Consider the following 24,569-nt stretch of genomic DNA (forward strand, 5'->3'; position numbering starts at 1 on the left):
GTTTCTTTACTAGAACACTTGCTAGGCAAGATCTAATCAGGCTTACAGCGCTGTTGTTGAATTAACTAAAATTTAGATAATGAATCAGACTTTTCAATGATTTTAATGTGCTGTTTTTTCTTTGTTTAAAGGTGGTTGTGTTAGATCAGTAAAGACTGACCTTGATTATTATTTTTTTGGCTGGGTCTTAGATTAATGCAGGATTAGTTCTGAGTGGTTCTGTTTGTTGCCACAATCCAGTAGAGTCTGCAACAACCTAGCATCTGAACGTGCTCTAGTGACAGACATTGCTTCTGGGGCAGGCTGTTTAAATTCTGAGCTCTCGTAGGAAGGCGGCTGTGTTGGGAATAGAACGCACGTTTGGCCGAAGCACCGATCTCTTCCCGGAGAGGGTACGAGGAGTGAAGACTAAAGGTGCGCTTGTTAATCTTAAGGCATAAGAATTTACATGTGTGACTCCCACAGATGCATTTGGCTGAATCCAGCTGAAAATACCTGTGGCTGCCGGAGCTGCGAGGCGCTGTGGTCTCTGTTTTCTGCAGCAGCCCAGCTCTCTGGGGGAGGCAGGCTTGGCAGTACACAGCTGATGTGACTGGTGGTTGTAACTGCAGAGCTGTGGAGGGAAAAGAATGAAAGACGAAGGCCCTAATGCCTGTCCTGGGGGAGGGGAGGAGGGAAAGAGAGAGAGAGGCAGTTGCTTCACTTTCAAACAAGAGCAGCTGCTGTATCTAGGAGACTAGCCGGTCTCAGCCATTTTCTCTGGGACTAAGGCCCTTTGTTATTTCAGAGACTGCTTGTGGCTGCTAAGTGATTCTTTTGCTACTGAGCAGGCCGGTGGACAGCACTGGAGAGGGAAGTCCTTCCTTCCAACTCCTAATTCCACATGGGCAGCAGCTCAGCTTCTATACGGGCGTGGTCTAAGTGCTCTCCAGGGTGTCACTGGTGAAGTGGCCCCATCCCCTAGGAACTGGATTAACCTCTCTCCCCCGCACCTTGCGTTGATGTAGGGCACAGTCTGTTAACGACGCGGGGCTGCTGTTGGCCTCAGCGGTTTAGCCGAGGCCTTGACGCTGTGTTCTTCCAAACTGGTTCCAAAGAGAACCAGTGCACAACGAGGAAGAATGGTGGGTGAGTCAGGAGGTGGCACTCTTTACTCTGCCAGTGAACCAACACCCCCTCAGGGCTGGTGGTGGAGGAGCTGTCTTCCAGATGAGACCTGTAGGGGGCACTAGACCCAGCACCTTTGGTAAATTCTAAATTGCACAATTACGTTCTGCTGATCCAAGCTACTCTTAAGATTTCTGTGGGATGCAGGATAATTGTTTCTTGTCCCTGAACTGTTATGTAGTGTGTTGGTGTTAGTTCTAACCTGCAACGCCACATATGCCTGTATTTCAGTGGCAGGGAAAACATTTGCTACATGGCATTGTGTGACTGTAAAATACTGGGGATCCACTTGTATGAAAAGCAATAGATAAACTGAAAATCTTGTCCCTTGTCCCAGTCTCCTCCTTCTTACCCAAGTAGGTGCTTACTTAAGCCTATTACTAAGTATCCAGTGGCGCTATAACTTGATAGCTGATTATCAAACCAAAAGTCATGGCATAGCACTCTTTGGCAGCTCACAGTAAATGTTACCAAAGTGATTAATCGGTTCTGTATTTGATTTTTTTTTTAAACATCTTTAGATTCAGAAAGCATGGGATCTTACACCAATAATTTAAACTAGAGGGGGGTGTTTAGGATGTGTATTCTTACTCAGACAATATATTAAAATGAGTCTTATACAAGACGTGGGTGCTGGTACTACAAAGACTTATGCAATACAAAACCTTGTGCATGGTGAGCAATCCCCTTCAAATCAAGTCTGAAGTCAGCTGGCTTACGTGCAGCATGTAAAGTCAAGCCCGCTAGTCTGTGCAGGATCAGCGCCTCACTGCCTGTGCTTGCCTGCTAAATTTAAAGTCCATGCATTGAATGCAGTACCTCCAAGGCCCGGGTTTGACCCTGGTCACGCACGGAATCGGGCGTCTCACAAAAAACGATGATGTTGTGCCAGCTTGCTCCTGTCAGCGTGGGCAACTTTTCTTTAGCTCCCTCTGTTTAATTCACATTCTTGGTGAATCCAGTTTACAGTTATGAACAGCAGGTTTGTCTGATGCAGGTAGATTTGGATCTAAAATGAGTAGTCTACTTAGGATATTTATCTCATGTTCAGTATCATCGCATCTCTGTGCCTTACAGAAATGACAAAACAAATGGGCAGACCCATTTTACGTTTCAGTAAAGCATGTTGGGGCATTTGGGGTTAATTTATTTTGGTGACAGCAGGGATGTACTTCCAGGAGGATTAACTTGTTTCTACAATTCTCTCCTTTTTTCTCCCCCCTATTATGTAAAGATCTCAACAGCAATGGATTCATTTGTGATTATGAGCTGCATGAACTCTTCAAGGAAGCTAATCTGCCTCTCCCAGGATACAAAGTGAGAGAGATCATTCAGAATCTTATGATTGACAGTGACAAGAACAAGGATGGGAAGATTAGCTTTGAAGAATTTGTGTTTGTAAGTATATTTCTGCATTTCCCTGCAATTGGGCTAACCGTGTTTTTGCTGTAGGGTTTTGTGACAAGTACACAGTCTGAACTGCTTTAGATGAAGTCTAATAATAAGGGTGTAATTTCTCATTCCATTCACCCGGATCACAGACTGTCTACTTTGTATTAGGGCTTGATATTTTTCTTTTTTTAAGACAGTTTGGAGTTAATGCTTTAGTGCTTCTAGAAACACTGTCTGAAAAGGCCCAGCCTTTCCTACCAAAGTACTGGCCTTCCTCAGGGGAAAAAGCAGGCTTACTTTTGAAGGAATGGAGCAGAAAATGTCTCTCAACTTTCCCAATATGAAAACTGTCTGCCTTAGAGAGGCTGAAGGGTTGTTCCTTTTTAGGGTGACTTGGTGTTTTCTGAGTAGAGGGAAAGGTTCTTTCACTTATCAAACCTCAGAAGATACTGACTTGAAATTGACTTGATCTTTCCAAACACTTTTTAGGTCCCCAACCCAAACCAGAATTGATGTGATAGGATCTATGCGCTCATGCCACTTCACATCTTGCTAAGACCTGGTCTCCACTAGAAAACTAGGTCAGCATAACTACGTTGGTCAGGGGTGCGGAAAATCCACACCTCTACATGTCAGAGTTAAGCCGACCTAAGTCCCCGTGTAGACTGCAGTAAGTTGACAGAGGAATTCTTCCATCAACCTAGCCACTGCCCCTCGGGGAAGTGAATTACCTACGCCAGTGGGATAATTTTCAGTGTCGATAAGCCTTAAGTCCTGTCCCAGTTCCTGGATCGTGGCTAGTTTATGCTTGGTTCCCCAGACTAGTGGAGCAGAAGGAAAGGAAAGTTTCTTACCTCTCGAGTGCATGTGACTACAAATCACTTGAGAATCTTCTGTTTGTTACAAATGAGGGTGGGAGGCAGGTTTATAAGGTACACTTAGAGATTAGTTCTAGGTTCTGGTCTGATTGATTTAACTTTCACCATTGGCCTGCTTTTCCCTTCTGAGGAGGATGATCTGGAAGACAAATCTAGAATCTGGCCTTTGACTCTAAAAAGGGATCAGAAAAAGTGTGGTATTTCTGGCAAAGGCTTTCTCTGAAAGACTGTACCCTCTTTACGCTCTGACGGTGATGTTGTGACAGCAATGGCACAGAATGTGTGGGGTGAGAAGGGCAGCTGTTTCTATGTGCAACTTCTCTTGATTTCTTTTAACTTAGCTTCACCTTTTTGTTCCTCAGTTATTTTCAGACCCTCTGAACTCTTGAGTTCGGAGCAGAATAGTAAGTGGGAGTTCATTTGCAGTTTGTGAGCACTTGCATGTTGGGTGCATGTTTCAAATGCCAGTTTGCACTGGTTCATAATTCTAACTTGCACTAGAATACAGTTTAAAAGATTCTCATCCACATAAGTGAAGTGTTTAATAATTTTGTATGTTAATAATATGAAGATCTCCTACCAGCAACTAACCTCTGTGGGGAGACCATCAGATCTAGCACAATTCTGCTTATAAAGTTTATTTATAAAGTGTAGAAAGAGGGCATGTTACAGTTTCAGTATAATTACTTGGAGAAAAAATATGAAGGAGGAGAAAGACTTATCTGAGGTTGACCAAGATTTCATTGCCAAAAAGTAGTCTTAAAATGAAGGGTTGGCTAGCTTTGTTCATTTGAATGACTTCAACAATAGGGTACTGGAACAGCCCCTTGATTGGTCATGGAAAATAAAATAAAAACACCTAGGTAACTTATTAAAATGAAAGTAATTCATCTAGTGAGCAGCTTGTTACTTTTCAAAACGGTTTGCGGAGCGGTCGTAGTAAACCTGCCATCTGAAGTGCAGTGCTTATAAAAGAGGATTTAAAAGGGTCCATTTGAATAGTCCAACAAATAGTTCACTGTGCGAGGCTGCACGTTTCCAAATTCGTCATCAAAAGATCTGTGGCACAAACTCACTCCATCCCCCGTGGAGCCTGGATCCTCTGGTCCAGCCAAGCTGTCCCCGGTGCAGGAGCGATGGGGGGAGGGGCGATGTTGCTGAATGCCACCTTTGTGCTACCCCATCCTGGTGGCAGCAGGGGCTGATTCAGTTTGGTGTCTAATGCTGTGCTGACTGGCCATGTCTCTGGCGCGGAGGGCGTTAAGGAGTAGGGAATGGGGACAAAGCTAGCTACAGTCACTCTGCTACTGGGGGCTTTCCTCTGCTTCCCGGTTAAGACAGGCTTACAGTCGTGTTCTGCAACCAGAGCTGCAGATAAAGAAAACATTGAAAAATATGTTGGGCCACTAGAGAAATGCTTAGTCCTGCCCATGCCAAAGGATCACATTACAAGCTGTACCAGAAGAAGGGGGATTGCTGAGAACGGTAAGGAACAGAGAAGTTCTAGAGGGAGGGAGGGATAGCTCAGTGGTTTGAGCATTGGCCTGCCAAATCCAGGGTTGTGAGTTCAGGGATCTGGGGCAAAAATCTGTCAGGGACGGTTCTTGGTCCTGCTGTGAAGGCAGGGGGCTGGACTCGATGACCTTTCAAGGTCCCTTCCAGTTCTAGGAGATAGGATATCTCCATATCAAAAAATAGTGAGCACTGGGAGGAGCTTGAGCACCAGACACTGAAATCTGAGATGGTAACTGAGAGCCCTACCTGAGCCTTGCCCCTGATCACCATGGGAGTCTGTCTGACACCTACACAATATTGACAGCATTTCAGTGACGGGTGTAGGTGCCCCTTGCTGAAGACAGAAGTCAGTCCCCTCAGGAGGGTCGAAGTCGATTGAGAAAGGTTGGGTAGAGATGTTCTGACATGCACTTTCTTCCTTTTCTCCTCTCCCCAACCTCACCAAGAGTCCCAGGCCTGAGGGCTTTTAGAAAGATGCTCCATAGCCAGCGTTCTTCTGAGATTCTGACATTACCCCAGTTCTCCTGGACTTGCATTCAGTGTGCCCACAAATGCTGCCTTTGGAATTCTGAAATGCTTAGCAAGGCTGCCGAGAGCTGCACATGGGAGTAGACATTAGATTTAAGCCAAAATACTGGATGGGTTTGAAATCCTGACAGGAGACTGGCCTGCTGCCCTCTTGGTTCATCTCTGTTGCCCATCATAAGGCCCCCTTGAAGTAGTAGCTTTGAGTTAGCCAGGATATGGCAGACTAGCTACGATGTGTGACTAACGCAACTGCTCCAGTTTGGTGTGTGGAATTGTGCTGTGCTGGGAACAAGGTCTGATTGTTACAAGAAATGGGGGCTTATCTTCAGCTCATCAGTGCCAAAACGGTGCCTTTTACACAAGAGAAGCAGAGGTGCAGTATTACTGCTGAGGCAGAGGGGGAAATGTGTGTACCCGGGAACTGTGTAAAGAGGAAAAGGAAATACGAGAAGACACCATGCATCTTTAATGCACCAGGGAAAGGGGCAAAGTCGTCCTGCATGGAGAGCGTTCCTCTGCGGAGCAGAAGCTGGAGTTGAAAGCGCTTGGGTGCTTTTCCAGGAGGATGTGCCAGCTGGGAAGCTTTCAGTAAGAGTGCAGAAAAACTGGATGATTGTCAAAACCCCAAGAGGATGGCTGAGTCTCACTTAGGCAAATATTTCATGGAAGATACAAGGTGTGAGGCAGAGATTGTTGTAAGCCCACGTGGAGGAGCAGATAGGACTGGGGCTCAGCAGGGACTAGCACAAGGAGAGCAAAATGGTGAGCTCTTGGAGGTGTGGATAGTTACGATAGTTCTAGGCAGAGGTAACCTCTGAGATGATGGTGATTTCTTGATGTGAATTAGATTTTCTTTCCTAATAATTAGCTCAATAGACAGTACATTAATATCTGCAGAGAAATCCCAGCATGAGCTTTTCCATGCTGAAGATTCTCTCTTAACCTCAAACATCAAGAGCGTGTACTGATTTGGTCTGTTGAAAAGTTTGTTACCTAGCAATAGCCTAATATGGTAGGAAAGTCACTGCTGCAGTCCATCTTAGAGCTGTATTATTTTACACTTGCTCAGATGTGCTTTAAAGAACTCAGATTTTTGTCTTCTGTGGGATGTGGACAAAGTCACATCTGTATGAACTAAAGACACATCCACATGAGCTGTCCTGCTTACACAAACTGGTTAAAATTGTGCAACACTTTTCTGAATTGTTTTGCTCACATGGAGAATGCATGTATACTTGCTTTCATACTGCAGAGTTTTGAGCTCTTCTGGTGGCCTCTTGAAACCGAACTAAAATAATAAATGTATGTAAGTTACTGGCTTCTTAAGGCTTCCATTTGAGTAGGTGTTTGTACTACTTGATTTGATTCAATCTAATGGAACCACATTGTTTTCCCCCATAGTAAATTTAAATCCAGCATTATTTTGCTAGACCATTCTTATGTTTACTGATTATACTACAAAGTTTGTTTAAACACATGTTTTCCAGTTTATAAAAATGAATGTTTGTCTAAACAAAACTTTTTGAACTGTAGATTTTCCAAGAGCTGAAAAGCAGTGATATTGCTAAGACTTTCAGAAAAGCCATCAACAGAAAAGAGGGAATTTGTGCTATTGGTGGAACGTCCGAGCTCTCCAGTGAAGGAACACAACATTCTTATTCAGGTATTACTCTGACATTCGAATGCTTTCTTGAGTAAACAAACCAAACCCTAGAACTAGCAAATTTAATGAACTGGCAGAAAACAAGCTCATATGTTTGTTTTTTTCCCCCCTGAATAGTCAAATTGAAAGAAGAGCAAGGCTAAATATCAAGTGATGCTACATTAGCTCTGTTTAAGTTGAGTGGTTGAGTATGTCCACATTCCTGTTTTAGATTTGTCCTGCTAGCGTTTTCAGTTTGCTGATATAGGTGTAGTGCATTTGACTATAGCCAGCTCAGTGAGTGACTTGTACTTCGAAAACTCCTCTACTACTACAGAGGATAAAAAGCTCTGAATTTGACTTTTATGACCAATCAGTGCTTCATTTGTAATGATAGAGGTGCCAGGGCTCAAGTTGTTTTTTTACATTCATAACTGATGCAGCAAGCCCAGAGGTGCCGGGGCTCTGAACGGCCAAGCCCAGAGGTGCCGGGGCTCTGAACGGCCAAGCCTAGAGGAGCCTAGAGGCTCAGCCCTGGCAAGCTCTGGCACAAATTAGGTCCCGTCGACCAATCAAATGAAAATGTAGTGCAATAATGACAGTGCACTGTTCAATTGTATGCTCTGCTGTAAAAAGCCTGCATTTCCTTTACGATTGCACTCGTTTTAGAGGAAGAAAAATATGCCTTTGTAAACTGGATAAACAAAGCCTTGGAAAATGATCCCGACTGCAGGCATGTTATTCCAATGAATCCAAACACAGATGACCTGTTCAAAGCTGTTGGAGATGGGATTGTACTATGGTAAGTCGTAAGTCTCTTTCCTACAGGAGTCCTGTCATTGGGACTTGGCTCTTCAGTCCAGGCTGTTTTTCTGCCCCGGTATGTTTGGATAGAATACTTTGCCCATGTACAAAGGGGTATGTAGTCACTGCAGGCTTTCACGGCAAGAGAGTGCTTTTGCTTTGATGCTAGCTTTTGATGATGTGGGGGAAACTGGAGTTATCTATTGTCTGTCGACTCTCACTTCTCTTTGGGTTTGAAATGTAGTTTACCTCTCCCTGCTCCCCCTCAGAGGCTTGGATATTGTATTAGCAATATTTAGCTTGGCACACTCATCTTGTTACACAAAGTGACTTTGGAAAAGTCTGTCCTACAAAAACCCAGCTACGTTCATAGATGCACAGAAATGTGTGACAGTGACCTGGGGGGGCATGTTCTGACGTCAGTCCAGTTTCCTTACTTACCTGTATCTCGAATCACTGTCATGTCCCTTGTTGGAAGCCTCAACAGAGGCTAAGGATGAATGTGTCTAGCAATAGGAGCTCTGAATACCTGATCTACTTCCCATTGACTCTAATGGTAGCTGGATTAGGCTCTAGGTCTAGGACTAAGGTGGGGCCCATTAGTAGGGAAACTTGCTCTGATGGTCACTGCAAAATTTGGAGTCTACTCTCCAGGGCCATCAAACAGCCTACATTTTTACTCTGTAGAAACGGCTTTTAGATTTAAAAGCAAAGTGGAATGGTATTCCAGTGGCACTGTAGCAAAAGGCTGAAGATCTATTGTAGGTTAGGCATTGCCTTTTTTCACTTTGATGATGTCTTTACCTGCCTTCTTTTGACACCTGCCCCTCTGTGATATAGAAGTAGGACTAAGTGGGGAACAATTTATAATGTAAAGCAAAAAGTCTGCTTCGATTCATCGTGCCAGGCAATGCCTGAAGCATTGCTCTACAGACTGACTAGTGGAAAAACCCATTCTGAGCCTTTTGTGAATTCACTTCACATGCCATCTCTTCCGAATGTGTGCACTGTCTGGGTTTTTATTTTGGAATTCATGTTTAATATTAGCAAGGTGTCTCCCTTCTAAGTATGCTGAACCACATAACGTGGTTAAATTGGAAGAAAACAAATCTTCACTCTAGACTGTACAGCAGAACAATGGGTCTTCACTCGTTTGGTATTGTGAATAATTCGTGTGTTTTTACTCAAGCAACTGAGCTAGTTCCGTGATGGCTGTTACTATGTTTAAAGTTTCATCAGGCTTAACTATAAATTACAAACACATTCTTGATGTCACAAATCTAAACCTTTTATTTTAAACAACTGAGGACAAAGTATCTGATCAAATCTCATTATTATTATTCTGCTTATTTGCAACAACTTGTGTTAGGATTAAATGCTTAATGGTGTTTGAATATTTTTCGTCTTTTGTCAGTAAAATGATCAATCTTTCTGTTCCGGATACAATTGACGAAAGAGCAATCAACAAGAAAAAACTCACACCATTTATAGTTCAGGTATGGTATAAAAAGACGTTCATTACCTCTTACAAAGATTGAAATCATGCAGGGCTTTTGAGGGGAGCTGAATACAGCGACCCATGGAATTAATTCATGACTCTGGTCCAGAGCAGAGATCAGTTTTAATTGTATTTAATAATTTAAAGGACTCTCTGTACTGTGCATTAAATGGGTAATGTTCTGTAAATATTCGTAAGGGCAAGAGGAATGATGTAATGCTAAAAGCTGCTAAGGGTCCCCTTCACAGGCTTTATTCAAACTGAAATACTGTAGCTATCTACGTACCTCTAGGTTTATGCTGCTATTATCAGAAGGGCGGCCGATAGGTGTGCATGTATGTTTGTATTAGAATACACAACATAGTAAATGGATACATGTTGAATACACAAACTATGTACCTGTGTGCGCACACATAACATTTTAATGAACACTTTGATTTTCCAATCTTAATCTTGTTGATGCCACTAGATTTGACTCAGAGGCTGAAACTAAAAACCAGACACTGAAATTAAACCCTTGGGTCTAATTCAATTCTTATTAATTCAGTCCTTCGATGAGAGTGCCTTTAAAAAACTCCCTTGGAGTCTAATGCAGCTGTAGTTACTATAAAACTGCAAGGTTTCTTCTACTAAAAGCAGGGAAGTCCCCAGGCTGTGCGCACTGAACAAAAGGCAGCGCGACCTCTCATTGAGCTGTCTTGTTTACAGGAAAACTTGAACTTGGCATTGAATTCCGCCTCCGCCATTGGGTGTCATGTTGTCAATATTGGAGCCGAGGACTTGAGGGAAGGGAAACCACATCTGGTGCTGGGGCTTCTCTGGCAGATTATTAAGATTGGCTTGTTCGCCGACATCGAACTCAGCAGAAATGAAGGTAGCAACAAACTGTCAATGATTGTTTATCCTTAGTCAGGCCTAACCTTAGTGTGACCAGATAGTAAGTGTGAATTGGGATGGAGGTGGGGAGTAATAGGTTGCTTATATAAGACACAGCCCCTGGTCACCCTGCCTAAACTGTCTCACATTACCCTCCTGTGGGGAGGGGGAATATATGAATGAGACTTGAAATTACTCATTTCAGCGGCATTGCTCAGCCTGAGGGACATTGCCTTTCAGCTGTGGGTCCTTCATGCCACATTCTTCTCATCCAGCCAATCTACTCTTCATTTTTCTTCCCCTTCTCTGCAAAGGGACTTCTCTTACTGATCATTTTGATCAGGGGTCAGCAACCTTTCAGAAGTGGTGTGCCGAGTCTTCATTTATTCACTCTAATCTAAGGTTTCGCGTGCCAGTAATACATTCTGACGTTTTAGAAGGTCTCTCTCTATAAGTCAATAATATATAACTAAACTATTGTTGTATGTAAAGTAAATAAGGTTTTTAAAATGTTTAAGAAGCTTCATTTAAAATTAAATTAAAATGCAGAGGCGCCCGGGCAGGTGGCCAGGACCTGGGCAATGTGAGTGCCACTGAAAATCAGCTCACGTGCCACCTTTGGCATGCGTGCCATAGGTTGTCTACCCCTGGTTTTGATTGTGAAGAAACTGCTTTGGGTTCTCAGACTGAGATGTCCTGAACCCTCCCAGCACTTTATGGAGTTGGCTTGAATAGGCTGGATGGCACGCGCTGGTAGTGTGGGTGCATTTCAATGGTAGCAATAGCGACAAGGTTTTCTTGTCATGGGCCCACCTTGAGTTAAATCAGCGCAAGCTTTGAAAGGTGTGAATGAGCACGTGTTCTGTGAGCAATGATAACTTCTGACTGGGAATGGGGGAACCGCTAAATGTCCATAGACCATTAATTGGATGTATTTCTATCTGCAAGTAGATGTTCTCAAATCACAGGGCATCATTGTGTGATGCTTAGAGCTGGTCAAAAAGCATACCTTCTTTTCTCAGATTTTTTGTAACTAAAATTTTCTGGCTTTTTGACAGAAACCTCCCAAAACTGTTTCTTGCGCTCTCTCTCTTTTTTTTTTTTTTAAACCAAATAGAAATTTTCACAAAACATTTCTTTGACAAGATTAAATGAAAAATATTCAACCAGGTCTATTAGTGTCCACGGTGCATCACCTGAGTATCGATGCTAGTGTTCTCCCTGCTCTAAAACACCAGGCATCAAAGAACAAGTACATCAGCTCTCTCTTTCGTTATGTCTTGATGCACCTCTCCGGTTGTTGGCGAAGTTTGTTACAAGATAGATCTTGCTTACTGAATATGTAGCCAGCTGACTAAAATAAAAGGTGTAATCTTTAAACCATAATCTTGAAACTGGCTTGGATGTTAAATCAAGCAAAATTTCTGGCCGCCTAGTGGTTATGGCACCTGGACTTTTGACATCATCAGCTCTTCTAAATGAGGCAGAATTGGACCACGCCAGAACTTGGATGGGAGCCCCCTGCCTGCAGGCAGTGGTGTTAGTGATTCGGCGAGTGGCATTCTCTTGGTAGAGCTCGAAATGCTGACTCTTAGGGAGAGACTTCAGAAGATGTTTGGATCACAAATAACTGCACGTTGGCCATTTCCCATCTTCAACCACCTAAATTCCCCTGGCACCTTTCGGTAGGGTAGCTTAGCTTTCCTTTCCCTTGTCAGTGACCATGGAGTGATGCTGCAGGGTAGCTGCTAAGTGATCCCACCAGTCAACAAGCTCTGGGATCCTTGTGGACTAACTGTGCCACACAAAGACTTGTGTGTGACTTTGGTTTCCTTTTTAGTACATTTTCCCTTCCCCCATTGCTACCAATGTAAGTAACATTTGGGTATAGAATTTCCAAATCTGCTCCCTAACACCCATCAGCAATGGACTTACAGCAGTGGTGTATTTGTAGTTGTAGTCATTTATCAGAAAAACATATGTGAAATCGCTTACACACATATTTAAAATGGAAGGGCATGTCCCAAATTAACCAGTTAAATTGCCTCAACCTGCAGGGTTGTAACTGGAGCTGATCAACAAATGTAAGTATTTTTGGGAGGGAGGGAGGGGGGAATCCTTCTAGAAACATGTTATATGGAATATTATGATTTTTTTTAAAATTATTTTTATTGGAAAAACCAAGGTATGTTGGCAGAATCAGAAATTATTAGAGGAAAAACTTTGATATGGTCAGTAATTTTTTGTCCAAATTTCTTGGGTGAAATTTTTTTCAGCCAGCTCTAACTGTAACTTAGAAGAAGGCCTCTTTTTAAACCAATACTGTCCTGTATTTATGCATGTCTGTTTTCGTCTAGCTTTGGCTGCCTTACTTCGTGATGGTGAGACTTTGGAGGATCTTATGAAACTGTCCCCAGAAGAGCTGCTTCTAAGATGGGCAAACTTCCATTTGGAAAATGCAGGGTGGCAGAAAATCAATAACTTCAGCTCCGACATCAAGGTAATTGGAGCTCTGCTTCTGTGAGGAGCAGCCAGATGCATCTGAGCCAGGTTGCTGGGGTGAAGTGCGTGTGCGCGCGCGTGTGTGTGTGTGAGAGAGAGAGAGATCGATTTGTGCAGTACGTACTTCTCTCCTGAATTCTTACATAAATCGTTAACCAGTTAGGCCCTGATCCTGCAAACACACACTTGCTTTTAACTTCACTGCCCTGGGTTTGATTTCAATGGGACTCTCAGGTTGGTAAAGTGGAGCACCTGTTAGTGTTTGCAGGATCCAGGGCTGCTTTACTTCAATATAAGAGCTGACGCTGTCCTCGTACAGTAGAGAAATGACGACTAGCGTACTCGGGGGTTCTGCCCTTGAATCCTCTCTGCTTGGTACTGATTATCCAGCCATAAAACCGAGTCTGGTGTGTCTTTGTTGTTTATGGATGCCTTCATCTTCAAAAGCTGCAGATACCAGTTCAAAAGCCCTTAAGGGTTTTTACTGCACCAACGGGGAAGCAGTACGTAGCTAGGACGCTTTCATGTGGTTAAAAGGCACATTCTCGAGACCGTTCTCTTTCAGAAGCTGTTTTCAAGGGTCCGTAGGAAGCACTGGACTAGAACTCATCCAAAAACATGGGGAAATATTTCACGAAATGTTTTGCCCAGTTCTGCAGTGGAGAGCTTGTTAATTGTATGGAAATGCTAACTCTTGTTAGCAAATACTGATACTTTACCTGAGGTGGCACTGCAGAGAAATCTAGTCCTGTAGTCGTCACAGGGGACCTGGTGAAATGGGTGGTAGGTGGGAGAAGATGTGTCTCCTAGAGGGCCTCAACCCTGATGCCAATGGCTGATCTTGTGGCTTCCTTCCAGGGCCGGCTCTACCATTTTTGCCGACCCAAGCAAAAAAAAAAAGCCACCTGGACTGTGCCGCCCCAAGAATGGGTGGAATGCCGCCCCTTAGCATGTGCCACCCCAGGCACGTGCTTCCTCCGCTGGTGCCTGGAGCCGGCCCTGCTTCCTCCCAGCTAGCAGCCCTCCTGGGCGTGACTTCTTGTGCCCTTTCTACAGCAAGGGCTCCAAACATGCCTGGAATCCAGTGACATGCCTACGGTTTGGGGGGTTAGAAGCAAGAGATTTATGTGACTTTTACACTATTTTAAACTTTCTTCTGCCTAAAGGGAGCTTCCTTTGGTGCAGGGAGTAAATCGACGCCTAAGGCTGGCTGGCTGGGGGTGCAGAGAATGTTGCAGAAACTTTCAATTCCCCCCCCCCTCCCCCCCCATTTTCAAAATTAGAAAAACTCCACCAAGAGCTCTGCCCAGACGGCTCTGCTCAGTGCAGGCTCCCAGCTCGTAGGATCTCGTGGGACACTTCATGGTCCCAGTAAGGGAAAGTGTTTTAGTTCTTGTTTTTTCCTCTCTCTCAAAAAAACAAGCTCAGGCCTGTATCCCCCCCTGCTTCTCACTAGACAAAAGGTTTGTACTCCCAAATCATCTCCGGAATGGCTAAAACCTTCATGTGAATACACAAAACTCATATCTTGTCTTGGGATCTGCCTTAAGAGAAAACCCAAAACCCTGCATTGTGTAAATGTGATGCAACAAGAAAAACCTGCAGGCTCCATGTCTTCAAAATATCCACAACACTGTCTTCTCTTTACTGGTTTCCTTTAGCAATGTTGTAGCCCTACAGAAGGATCCCTTTCTGATTTGAGGTGGGGAGGATGTGCCTGTACGCCTGAGAAATTATATAGTAATTGGCATCAGGAGTGTGAAGCTACTCTAGAGGTCAATGTATATGGGCTGCCTACTGGATCTCTTGTTTAAGACTAGGACCTCCAACTTGCATTTTTTTGCAGATTGTGGTGGTGTAAAATATTCAATACTGACCAGTTATTTTGACTGTTTAAGTGCTGGCTTATGGTTCTAACACTGGCTTAACGTTTCTAACTTTGTTCTTCTTTCCTCTCATGCCTCCGGGATTTCTGCTGTGGTGCTCTTTCCCTCTTTGCTTTCTTGTCTGTCAAGCTCATTGACTTCAGTAATTCAGTCAAGGTACAGACACTAATCGTATTCAGTGACTTGATTCAGACGAGTCTGTGACGTAACGCTCGTGTGTGTTCAGCACCATGTGGGAGAGTTGAATATGCCACTTAATCCATTTCAGGATTCGAGAGCCTATTTCCATCTCCTCCACCAAATTGCACCAAAGGGACAGAAGGAAGGAGAGACGCAGATTGATATTAACATGTCTGGTTTCAATGTAAGTACTCAGTAAGTCTGTCTGTTTTTTTCCCTTGTCCTTATACTGTAAAACTGAAAGCTGGGTATAGACTTTGCAGTCTGCTTATGGCCTCTTGATCACCTGGTGATCAGTGGGCAAACAGAGACCGACACATTTCTGGCATATAGTTAAATGAGGATATGTTTAGACCTGGGCATTAACAGCCAGTGCAACAACAGCCAGTGCAACAATTGGAGTAAGCCAAATGTCTGAGGATTCAGTCGCCTTTATGCCTGGTGATATATTAGTGAGCATGCCGAATCACAAGTTCTAATTCTGATTCTAGCTGGCTACTATAAAGCTTGAGAGTGGAGCTTTCGAACAAAGCAGGTAGATGATGACCAGTGCATCCATAATGCTATGGCGTATTACTACAATATTTGTTCATTGCTTTGTTTTTATTCAGTCTGGTTAGTAAATGCCGCCTGGTTAGTAAATGCCGCCTGAAAGCAGGCAGACTTGTGTATTCAGAACAGCAAAGGCAGTGGTCAGGAAGAAGTTGAGTGACCTCCTCAGAGTCTGCTGGTTATTCATGCTTCTGTCACCCCCCCCAGGAGAAGGATGACTTGAAGAGAGCAGAATACATGCTTCAGCAGGCAGACAGACTGGGCTGCAGACAGTTTGTTACCCCTGCCGATGTTGTCAGTGGTAATCCCAAACTGAATTTAGCCTTCGTTGCAAATTTGTTCAACAAGTATCCGGCGCTTACCAAGCCGGAAAATCAGGACATCGATTGGACGCTACTGGAAGGTAATAAAACGTCTCTCCTATCATGATGTTTGAAGGAAAAATACCTAATGGAAATGTTTTGTACCACAAAAGGCTTTTAGCATTCTGATGAGCCATGAGGCTTTTAAGAGTGGCAGTATCGAAAGCTTCAGCACTGTAGTATTTCATTTTCAGCGATGCTGTGAGACGTTGCTTTCAGAGGCATCACTGAAAGTACTGGGCTGCCAGGTTCTCAGCCATTTATTATTAATGCTAAACTCACTGCTGCGTATTCTCACCTGGGATATTGCACCTCTTACAGGTGGTGCATACGTCGTAGTCCATTGTATTGACCCTAAACTCCTTAACTTCCCAAACCCTAGTTCGAACTTTCAGCATTGAGAAAAGATGTCCGGGTAGCTGCCCTACAAGTGGGTCCTTTATGAATCGTTATGGAGGCAACTGTTTTTCAACCTTAAAAATAAGCTGCCCGGTGCAGAACTTCCTGTCAGGGCCAGTGGGATGCTCAATGTCCCGAAGGCAGATTTCTCTCCATATTGGTGAGAGGCTCCTGGACCGGCACTATAACGTCTGTCTCCTTTAACGTAGGAGAGACACGTGAAGAAAGGACCTTCCGTAACTGGATGAACTCGCTCGGTGTGAATCCACACGTAAACCATCTGTATGGGTAGGTCTTCTGCATCTTTCTTCCACTAGAGCAGTTGGCTCTTAACCTAATGCAACTTCAGTTCTTAATCAACCAAAAAAGAAACCTTACATTTAAATGAAGTAAAATAGGTATTTGAACCTGTTCAGATCTTTGATTGTGTTTAATGATATGTTAGGGCACCTAGAGCCTTGGATAGGTGTCTTTTACTTCTTCTTTTTTTTTTTTTTTTTTTTTTAAATTAAAACTACCTAAAACAGGTGCTCCTTGGTAAAACTGCAAGCCTAGTGACTATATCAGCTGCTAGTCGCTATGGAGATGCACTGGAATCTAGATTTGCCATATGATAACCAGGGTTTATCTCCCCATGTCAGAAGGTGGGAGAAGTTTGAAATTTTACTCTGGGGTGGTTGTTTGCTTCTTTTTTTGCACTGTTGTAACATAATTAGTTATAACGTTAAATGTAAACCTAAGGAAAGTCAAGGTATGCTTCACTCTCAGAACACCAGGACTAACCAATGCTAATCCATCCTAGTGACCTGCAAGATGCACTAGTAATATTACAACTATACGAAAAGATCAAAGTTCCTGTTGACTGGAATAAGGTTAACAAGCCACCGTACCCCAAGCTTGGTGCAAACATGAAGAAGGTGAGAACTTTAAGTTACTGTAAGAACAATAAGCCTGGGTTGGAAATGTAAGATTTGGAAGCCTTGTTATTGGTACAGGTCTGTCGCATCTTACGCTGGGGTTATGTTCCGCAGTCAGCGCATAAAGCGAAAATCGCGTATAGTCAAAATTACATTGAGTGTAATGGTGGGCGGAATCGCCCGCACTATAGGTACAGTATTAAAATTGTTGTTTTTCTTTTTTTGTTTTGTTTTTGCCAACCACGTAAAGCTGAAATTGTGCATGTTAAATGCGCGTAAGATGCGACAGACCTGTACACTTCTAATTTTTTCCGTTCTTGTACATATATATATATTTTTCCCTGTGTGTGTAGCTTGAAAACTGTAACTATGCAGTGGATTTGGGAAAGCGTCCGGCCAAATTCTCTCTGGTGGGCATTGGTGGACAGGACCTGAATGATGGAAACCAAACACTGACGCTAGCTTTAGTCTGGCAGCTGATGAGGAGGTACAAAGCTCGGTTAAAATATCTAAACTTTGTGAATGCAGCATTTGAGTGTAACATAGTATATCCCATGCTCATGACTCTCTCCCTCTCCCTCTGTGGGCGAGACCACAGATGGAGATCTGACAAAATACTTCTAGAGGTCAGAACTTTTTTTTTCCAAAAATTCTAAAAGGGGAAAAACTGCAACAAATTTCAGTTTTTTTTTTTAAACTGAAATTTTTTGTTCTGAAATTGTAGGAGTAAAAAGCCTCCTCCCTCTCCCCCCCCCCCCAAATAAATTCCTCGAAAATTGCTTTTTAAACCCAGCTCTAAATGATTCTAGTAAGATACAAAACTGAAAATATGTACTGTACAGATAAAATGAGGCCACTTAATAACATTCAATATTCTAGCCAATATTTTCCTTAATGACTTGGATATTGGAGTGGATGCTTATAAAATTTGCAGAGGACACCAAGCTGGGAGGGGTTGCAAGCACTTTCAGGGACAGGATTAGAATTAAAAGGACCTTGACAAATTAGAGAATTGGTCTGAATTCAACAAGATGAAATTCAATAAAGGCAAATGCAAAACTACAAATTGGGGAATTACTGGCTAGAGAGTAATTCTGGAAAGGATCTGGGAGTTCTGGTGGATCACAAATTGAATGAGTCGACAATGTGATGCAGTTGTGAAAAGGCAAACGTCATTCTGGGGTGCGTTAGGAGTGTTGTGTATAAGACACAGGAGGCAATTATCCTGCTCTACTCGACACTGGTAAGGCCTCAGCTGGAGTTCTGTGTCCAGTTCTGGGCACACGCTGTAGGAAAGATTTGGAAAAATTGGAGAGTATCTAAAGGAGAGCAACCAAAATGCTAAAATGTTTAGGTAAACTGACCTATGAGGAAAGGTGGGGTTTTTTTATTTATTTATTTTTTTTTTTTAAAGGGGCATCTTTAGTCTTGAAGACAATAAGAGTGAGAAGGAACCTTCTAAGTCTTCAACTATGTTAAGGGCAAAGAGATATGATCAATTGTCCTACCTTCAGTGGACATGGATAACAAGAAGTAATGGGCTTAATCTGCAGCAAGGGAGATTTAGGTTAGCTATGAGGAAAAAGTTTCGAACTCTAAGGGGAGTTAAGCACTAGCAATAGGCTTCCAAGGGAGGTTGTGGAATCCCCTTCATTGGAGGTTTTTAAGAATGGGTTAAACCAGTGGTTCTCACCCTATTTATCATTGTGGGCCACATATGCGTTACCCGGGCCACAGATTGAGAACCAGAGCTTGCCCTACATTTCTGTGATTAGCTCTAAAGAATTGTATCTGCCTTTTTAATAATGCAAAGCTTTAGGTGTGTTACCCCTCTGAAATAACGCATGTCAATCGCAGTGCAGTCACTAACTTCATCTGAAGCGATGGGGACCACCCAGCTTAGAAAGTGACTAAATACCCGGCATCAGTTCAGTATTGTTCAGGGTGTCCTAACTGGTGGGGCACATTGAGAGGAAGTTAGACAGAATCTTTCTCTTCCCTTGTGCACCAAAGGTAACACAGAGCAGAGGCTGAAGTCAGGACTCCCAAGGTGAGCCTGCTATTGTAGGTTGGTTTTTTTTTTTTTTGGGCTCAGTAGCCACCCACCCCTATGCTGAATCCTGTACTGCATTCAGACCATGGCTTTGTTCCTGAACCATATCTACCCTGCGCTGTAAGGAACTGTCTCCCACTCATTCTCAGATACACCCTGAATGTTCTCGAGGACCTTGGTGATGGTCAGAAAGCAAATGATGACATCATAGTAAACTGGGTGAACAGGACACTGAGAGAAGCTGGCAAGTCAACCTCCATTCAGAGCTTTAAGGTACAGGGCTCCTTTTTCCAATGGGAGGGGGACTGGCATCTCCTTTGCAATGCGTTGTGCTGCAGTGTTGGCCGCAGACTTGGGTAACTCCATTGCAGGCCGTTGAGGGACATGGGTGGAGATTTGCTGCCTGTAAACCAGTTATTGTTTGTTTAGCACAGTCTAAGCACTTCGTCGCAGCTAAACAGAGTAATAATGGTAATGTGGCATTGTAACTGGTTTGGAAAGGATCCCGTGGGGACTAATTATTAGTAGATGATAGCAATTTTGTGACTGTTAAAAACCCCTTAGTTTTGTTACCCATTCCACAATCAATTCATTCCACTGTTGTGGAATCAGAAGCCAGACTTGTTGAATCCTCACCGTATGTCACTATGTATTTTTCTAGGACAAGACTATCAGCACTAGCTTGGCAGTGGTGGATTTAATTGATGCCATACAGCCTGGCTGTATCAACTATGATCTTGTAAAGACAGGGGACTTATCAGAAGATGACAAACAGAATAATGCTATGTAAGTGTCTTGACCTTCAGGCTGCAGATGGGTGTGCTCCAAAACCCGTGTTCTCAATCTTTTGCCATACTGGGACTATCCAGCGACACCGTCCCACTTAGCATATCAGAAGGGCAGGCTTCTTGTGATGCCAGCTTTTGGAAGGAATAGAGAACTGCTTGAACAGTTCCTAGCAGTGTGATCCTCTTTCCATTAGCAGATAGCCCTGTGAACAAATCTGATCCTCTCCAGTTTGAATCAGATTGATTTAATAAATACTTGGCCTGTATCTCAATATTTGATATTTGAACTCTTAGACACATGGGTCACTACGGTGAGTCTGTTTCCTGGTGAGATCAGCACGAGTCTTCTTCAAAATAATTTTCCAGTGGGAGTACTGAACTGGAAAGTTGAAACTTGCTTTCCATTAAGATTCTGTAATAACTGTAACAGCAAACTTTCAGATAACTTTCAGTACTCTGCTTGCTTGAATATTGATAGAAAGCAAACACAAGGAGCATGAACAGAAGGAGATAGTTCAGAAACTTAACTATTCACCAATAAGGGTTAATATTTACTTATCTCTACGGAATATTAAATATGCAACGAATAACTCAAGGTATATGTATTACACTTTCTCATTAACTGTTTGTAGAATGGACTTAGGTTCAAAATATCAAGTAACGTGTATATTAAAAACTGCTGATTCTCTGTAATAAGGTTATTTTAAAACCAGTTGCTCTACATTAAAAATGCATGTATAAAACAAATCTACTTGCCAGATCTAAACAATCACACCTTGAAATCGGAGTTAATACCTTGTTGTTAAACTGTGTGTTAGTGATCACTGAAATCGCACTGCAGAGGCTGGCTGTTTGGCTAGCAAGTTCAGGTAAAGGGGGAATTTGAAATGTTTACATGTACTCATTTCTCTTGACTGCTGAATAGGTATGCTGTGTCCATGGCCAGGAGAATTGGAGCCAGAGTATATGCTCTTCCAGAGGACCTTGTGGAGGTGAAACCAAAGATGGTTATGACCGTGTTTGCCTGTTTGATGGGCAGAGGAATGAAGAAAGTGTAAGATGCTGAGACACGTGCAAAAATCCCAACCTGCCACCCCCGTGCATGACTAGCCGATCAGCTGCGTCCGGGATGAAATGCTGTTGGCCTAAGAACTGTTGAAGTTTCAAGGACTCTCAGTTTTGCTTTGCAAGACTAGAACATTATCAACATTCTCAGGGAGAGGAGTTTTTAACCAACAGATTTGCTCTTTTCCCAGAATGGAAGTTTGATTTAAAGTGCTCACGGAAATGCATTCATATCAGACCAGCATCTTAAAAAATGCTGCATTGGACCTATTTCTCAGATATTCCGTGTTTTTCTTCTGAGGGTTGCTAAGGTGGTTGGCATGAATCTTAATAGAAACAAATCTCACTTTCTTTCTAAAAGACAGTTTAACTTGCGTCTTGTGGTCAAATCTTGTGTGTTCTGGGTTTGAGCTTTTATTCCTTGCCTCTGTAACCATAAAGTTACAGAAGAAGCTGGGATCTGTAGCGCAATTTATAAGGTTAAATGAGAACATTGTATTTCTGAAGATCAGTCTTCCTGCAGTATTCTCGCTACATGGTGCTTTTTTATACACATAACAAATATTTTGATTACTTTACAAATAAAGCATAGCGTTTTTTTTCTTGCTACCTTTATTTAAAGGTCTTTCAAGATAGAATATATTTGAGAATACCACCATAAAACTCAGCCTCTCTGGCAGTAGTGGACATCTGATGGCATCAGATAACATGCTGATGGCATCATTAAATCTGAGAATCAAAATGAATGCATTTTTGTACGCATCTTGGTTCAATTTTGTGTGCACCTAGAAAATAATTTTTACAAATCCTGCATGTCAACTTCTATTACTTTTTTATTTAAAATTCTGTTGGGAATAAAACATTGTAGGGCGGTTGTGAAGGGAAGAGGCAAATGTTACAAACAGCAGGGTTAAGTAATCTGAACTGCAAAGTGCCGAGACACACAACTATTTTTTACAAATATGCAGGAAGTGGTGTCACCAAAGAAGGAAGGAGCTGTATCCATAGGAGTCAATGTACTCTTGCTTTGGCAAGCTGTTTGCTGTATTTTGAGATCATATTGCTATTCTGAGCTATTCGTAATATGGTGGCAAAGCATTATTTGAAATAAAAACATTTAAATACAAGCATCTTTTTTTGCATATTTAATCTGATTCACACTTGTCAGTCTCTCCTTATTGACCATTCAATTTTTCAACTTACTTCCGTGGTTTGGATTTGTGGGATTTTGTGCTGATCCTTTGGTTTGCTTTCTGGGAGCTGCGTAAGAACTATTTTTTCCCCTTTTGCTCAGTAATGTTGGGGGCAAGGAGGGTTGACAGTAATTGCTTGATCTCAAACTAGCTACTTTGTGAAAACTTTGTTAGTTATAACTGTGTTTGTTTAAAACGACCTGCGAAGGGAATGCTATCCCATCCAACTTTAGTGTCCTTCCCCACCTTGATCCTGAGTATCCTTTATGGAAGGATGCTAACCATTTGAAATCTTATGTGGCTGTCTCCCACTCCAGTGTGCCTACCCAACATGTGCCCTTCTGGAGATGTCCCAGCTACCACTGAACCCTCTTGAATTAGGGAACTAGCTCCTAGGTCACAGAGGCTGGGTAAATGCTGTTTGGGGACTAGTAGTACCTCATCCCAAAGGGTGTAATAAGGCCAAATAATGAGGAGAAAGGGAACGGGCCTTGGATCTGGCCTCTCCTGTTTGGTGAAACGGGGCTTTGGTTCTGGCCTCTCCTGTTTGGTAGCTGCTTGGCCAGCCCTGTGATCTAACTTCCCACAGGGGTTGGTGGAGCTGTAACATCGCCAGCACGGTGCATGCCACGCGTTCTGCAACATCATGGAGAAGTCAGTTGTGCAGCCAGATGTTGTGGGACCTTAAAAGAGGCAGGACATTGGCTTTTGAGCAGAGGCTGGATACTGTCATAAGTCAAGCGTTGGCATGTTGATCCACATGGCCGGCGTGGATGCAAATTTGTTAATTCGGTTTGCAAACACTTTTGATGATACTCTGCACTTCATGCAAGCTTTTCATAAGCATCATTAACGAGGTGGTTGAAGTCTGTGCCTTAAGACTGAATTCAGTGACAGATTAACCATAGCCCAACTTCCACAATGCAATATAAAACTGTTCAGAGGGCATGTTCGACTAACTTTTGTTTTAATTGTCAATAGTTGTCAAAGCTGTTTGCGCGAAGATCTTTGCTCCAGGCCTGGCCAGCATGCCACATGGTTTAAGTGCACAAAGATACCTAGACCTCTGTCTTTTAGCTTTTGTAAGTTTTCATCCATAATTAAGGCTGTAAGCTAGTGTTTGCAGAATTTTGGCAACGTGTGAGGACCTTGCTTTGCTATGGAGCGTACTGTGATTGAGTAAATATTTCCGTATGGGAAGTCCAGGCGATGATGATTTGGAGATCATGATAGGGAGCAGTATTGATATGATGCACTTAATCTGTGATTACATGTTTAACTTCCATTATCAGAGCATCTGGTTCTGGTTTGTCTATGAAGTTGCCATCCTGATGGTCTCAGGGGAGGGAGATGTCCTGTCAGGGCTGTTCTCTGTGTGCAGTCTGCTGTTTGTTTGTTTTTGCAATACTTGCTTTATATTATGAGTATTATTGTGTCAACTGCCTGATAAGGCTGTCCAAATATTTCCAATTCTTGGCGAAAGATGACATTTTTACTGTCTAGATGATTTCGTTTCTCTAAAGACTTGCTGCTGCAAGTAACTGTAGTCTTTAGAGCCAGCGTGGAGATTCATCTAGGAAGAGTTCTGTGCAGTCAGATTTATTATGCCTGGACCTAGTCATGAGGAAGCCTTCGCAACTCCTCTCTGGAATTATTTGTAATAATGCTGCTAATGTCTTCTAGCTAGTGTATTGTGAAGAGGTGGCTTTTATACTTCAGCAAAAGCATTTCCTAGGTATTTGTGGGTATAAATGCTGTCTGACCTCTCCAATTTTTTACTTTGAAACACGTATCTGTCTTGTCTTTTTATTTCTTAATTACTGGTTTTCTCTCTCAATTCCTGCTGTTCTTAGCAGTATCCACACACACAAAAGATGATTTGAGCACTCAGCTTCACTAGGAGTACTGAATTCACTTCTGGACTTGAGCTGCAGATGAGTGACTACAGTTAACATCAGCCTGCATTCCTTGCCAGATTTATGATCTGTGTAATGGGGACAGCAGCGCCGTATTTAAAGGGAAACCAGTTCAAACTAAGAAGCACGTCTGCTTTCAAAGGGCCATGCGAAGCAGCCAATGTCCAGTCAGATGTGTGTAGCTTTTGAAGCAAAGTGCGTAGGGTTAAAGTGTGGTGCACCTATTGATAAATGTCACCATTTTGTGAGGTACATGGGCACGAATAGTGTGAGCATTTCCTCTCCGATGTCTGTCTATCCTGGCTCCTGGTTTATTTCCCCTGCATCCTCAATCACAGCGTCTATGCTGTGACTGCAGACTGCCAGCAGGGGCAATGTGTCGTGGCATTTTTTTTGTATGTTGAGAAGATGAAGTCGATAACAAGACCTGCAGCAAAGGCCAACAAGTCCCACGTC

General features: G+C 42.9%; 1 protein-coding gene across 1 annotated transcript in view; it reads left to right on the top strand.

Annotated features, from left to right (window-relative positions):
- Positions 1-22,096, top strand: part of PLS3 (plastin 3) — a 38,121-nt gene extending 16,025 nt beyond the window's left edge. The window contains exons 3-17 of the mRNA XM_065410342.1: positions 2,402-2,565; positions 7,014-7,143; positions 7,792-7,924; positions 9,341-9,422; positions 10,133-10,298; positions 12,658-12,800; positions 14,818-14,844; positions 14,957-15,052; positions 15,628-15,823; positions 16,391-16,469; positions 16,984-17,098; positions 17,452-17,585; positions 19,301-19,424; positions 19,813-19,937; positions 20,865-22,096. Coding sequence (XP_065266414.1) covers positions 2,402-2,565; positions 7,014-7,143; positions 7,792-7,924; positions 9,341-9,422; positions 10,133-10,298; positions 12,658-12,800; positions 14,818-14,844; positions 14,957-15,052; positions 15,628-15,823; positions 16,391-16,469; positions 16,984-17,098; positions 17,452-17,585; positions 19,301-19,424; positions 19,813-19,937; positions 20,865-20,997 — 1,847 coding nt within the window. The 3' untranslated portion in view covers positions 20,998-22,096. The remainder of the gene's footprint in view (positions 1-2,401; positions 2,566-7,013; positions 7,144-7,791; positions 7,925-9,340; positions 9,423-10,132; positions 10,299-12,657; positions 12,801-14,817; positions 14,845-14,956; positions 15,053-15,627; positions 15,824-16,390; positions 16,470-16,983; positions 17,099-17,451; positions 17,586-19,300; positions 19,425-19,812; positions 19,938-20,864) is intronic.
- Positions 22,097-24,569: the final 2,473 nt, after the last annotated feature.

The sequence above is a fragment of the Emys orbicularis genome, chromosome 9 (assembly GCF_028017835.1).
Source record: "Emys orbicularis isolate rEmyOrb1 chromosome 9, rEmyOrb1.hap1, whole genome shotgun sequence".
Lineage (NCBI taxonomy): Eukaryota > Metazoa > Chordata > Testudines > Emydidae > Emys > Emys orbicularis.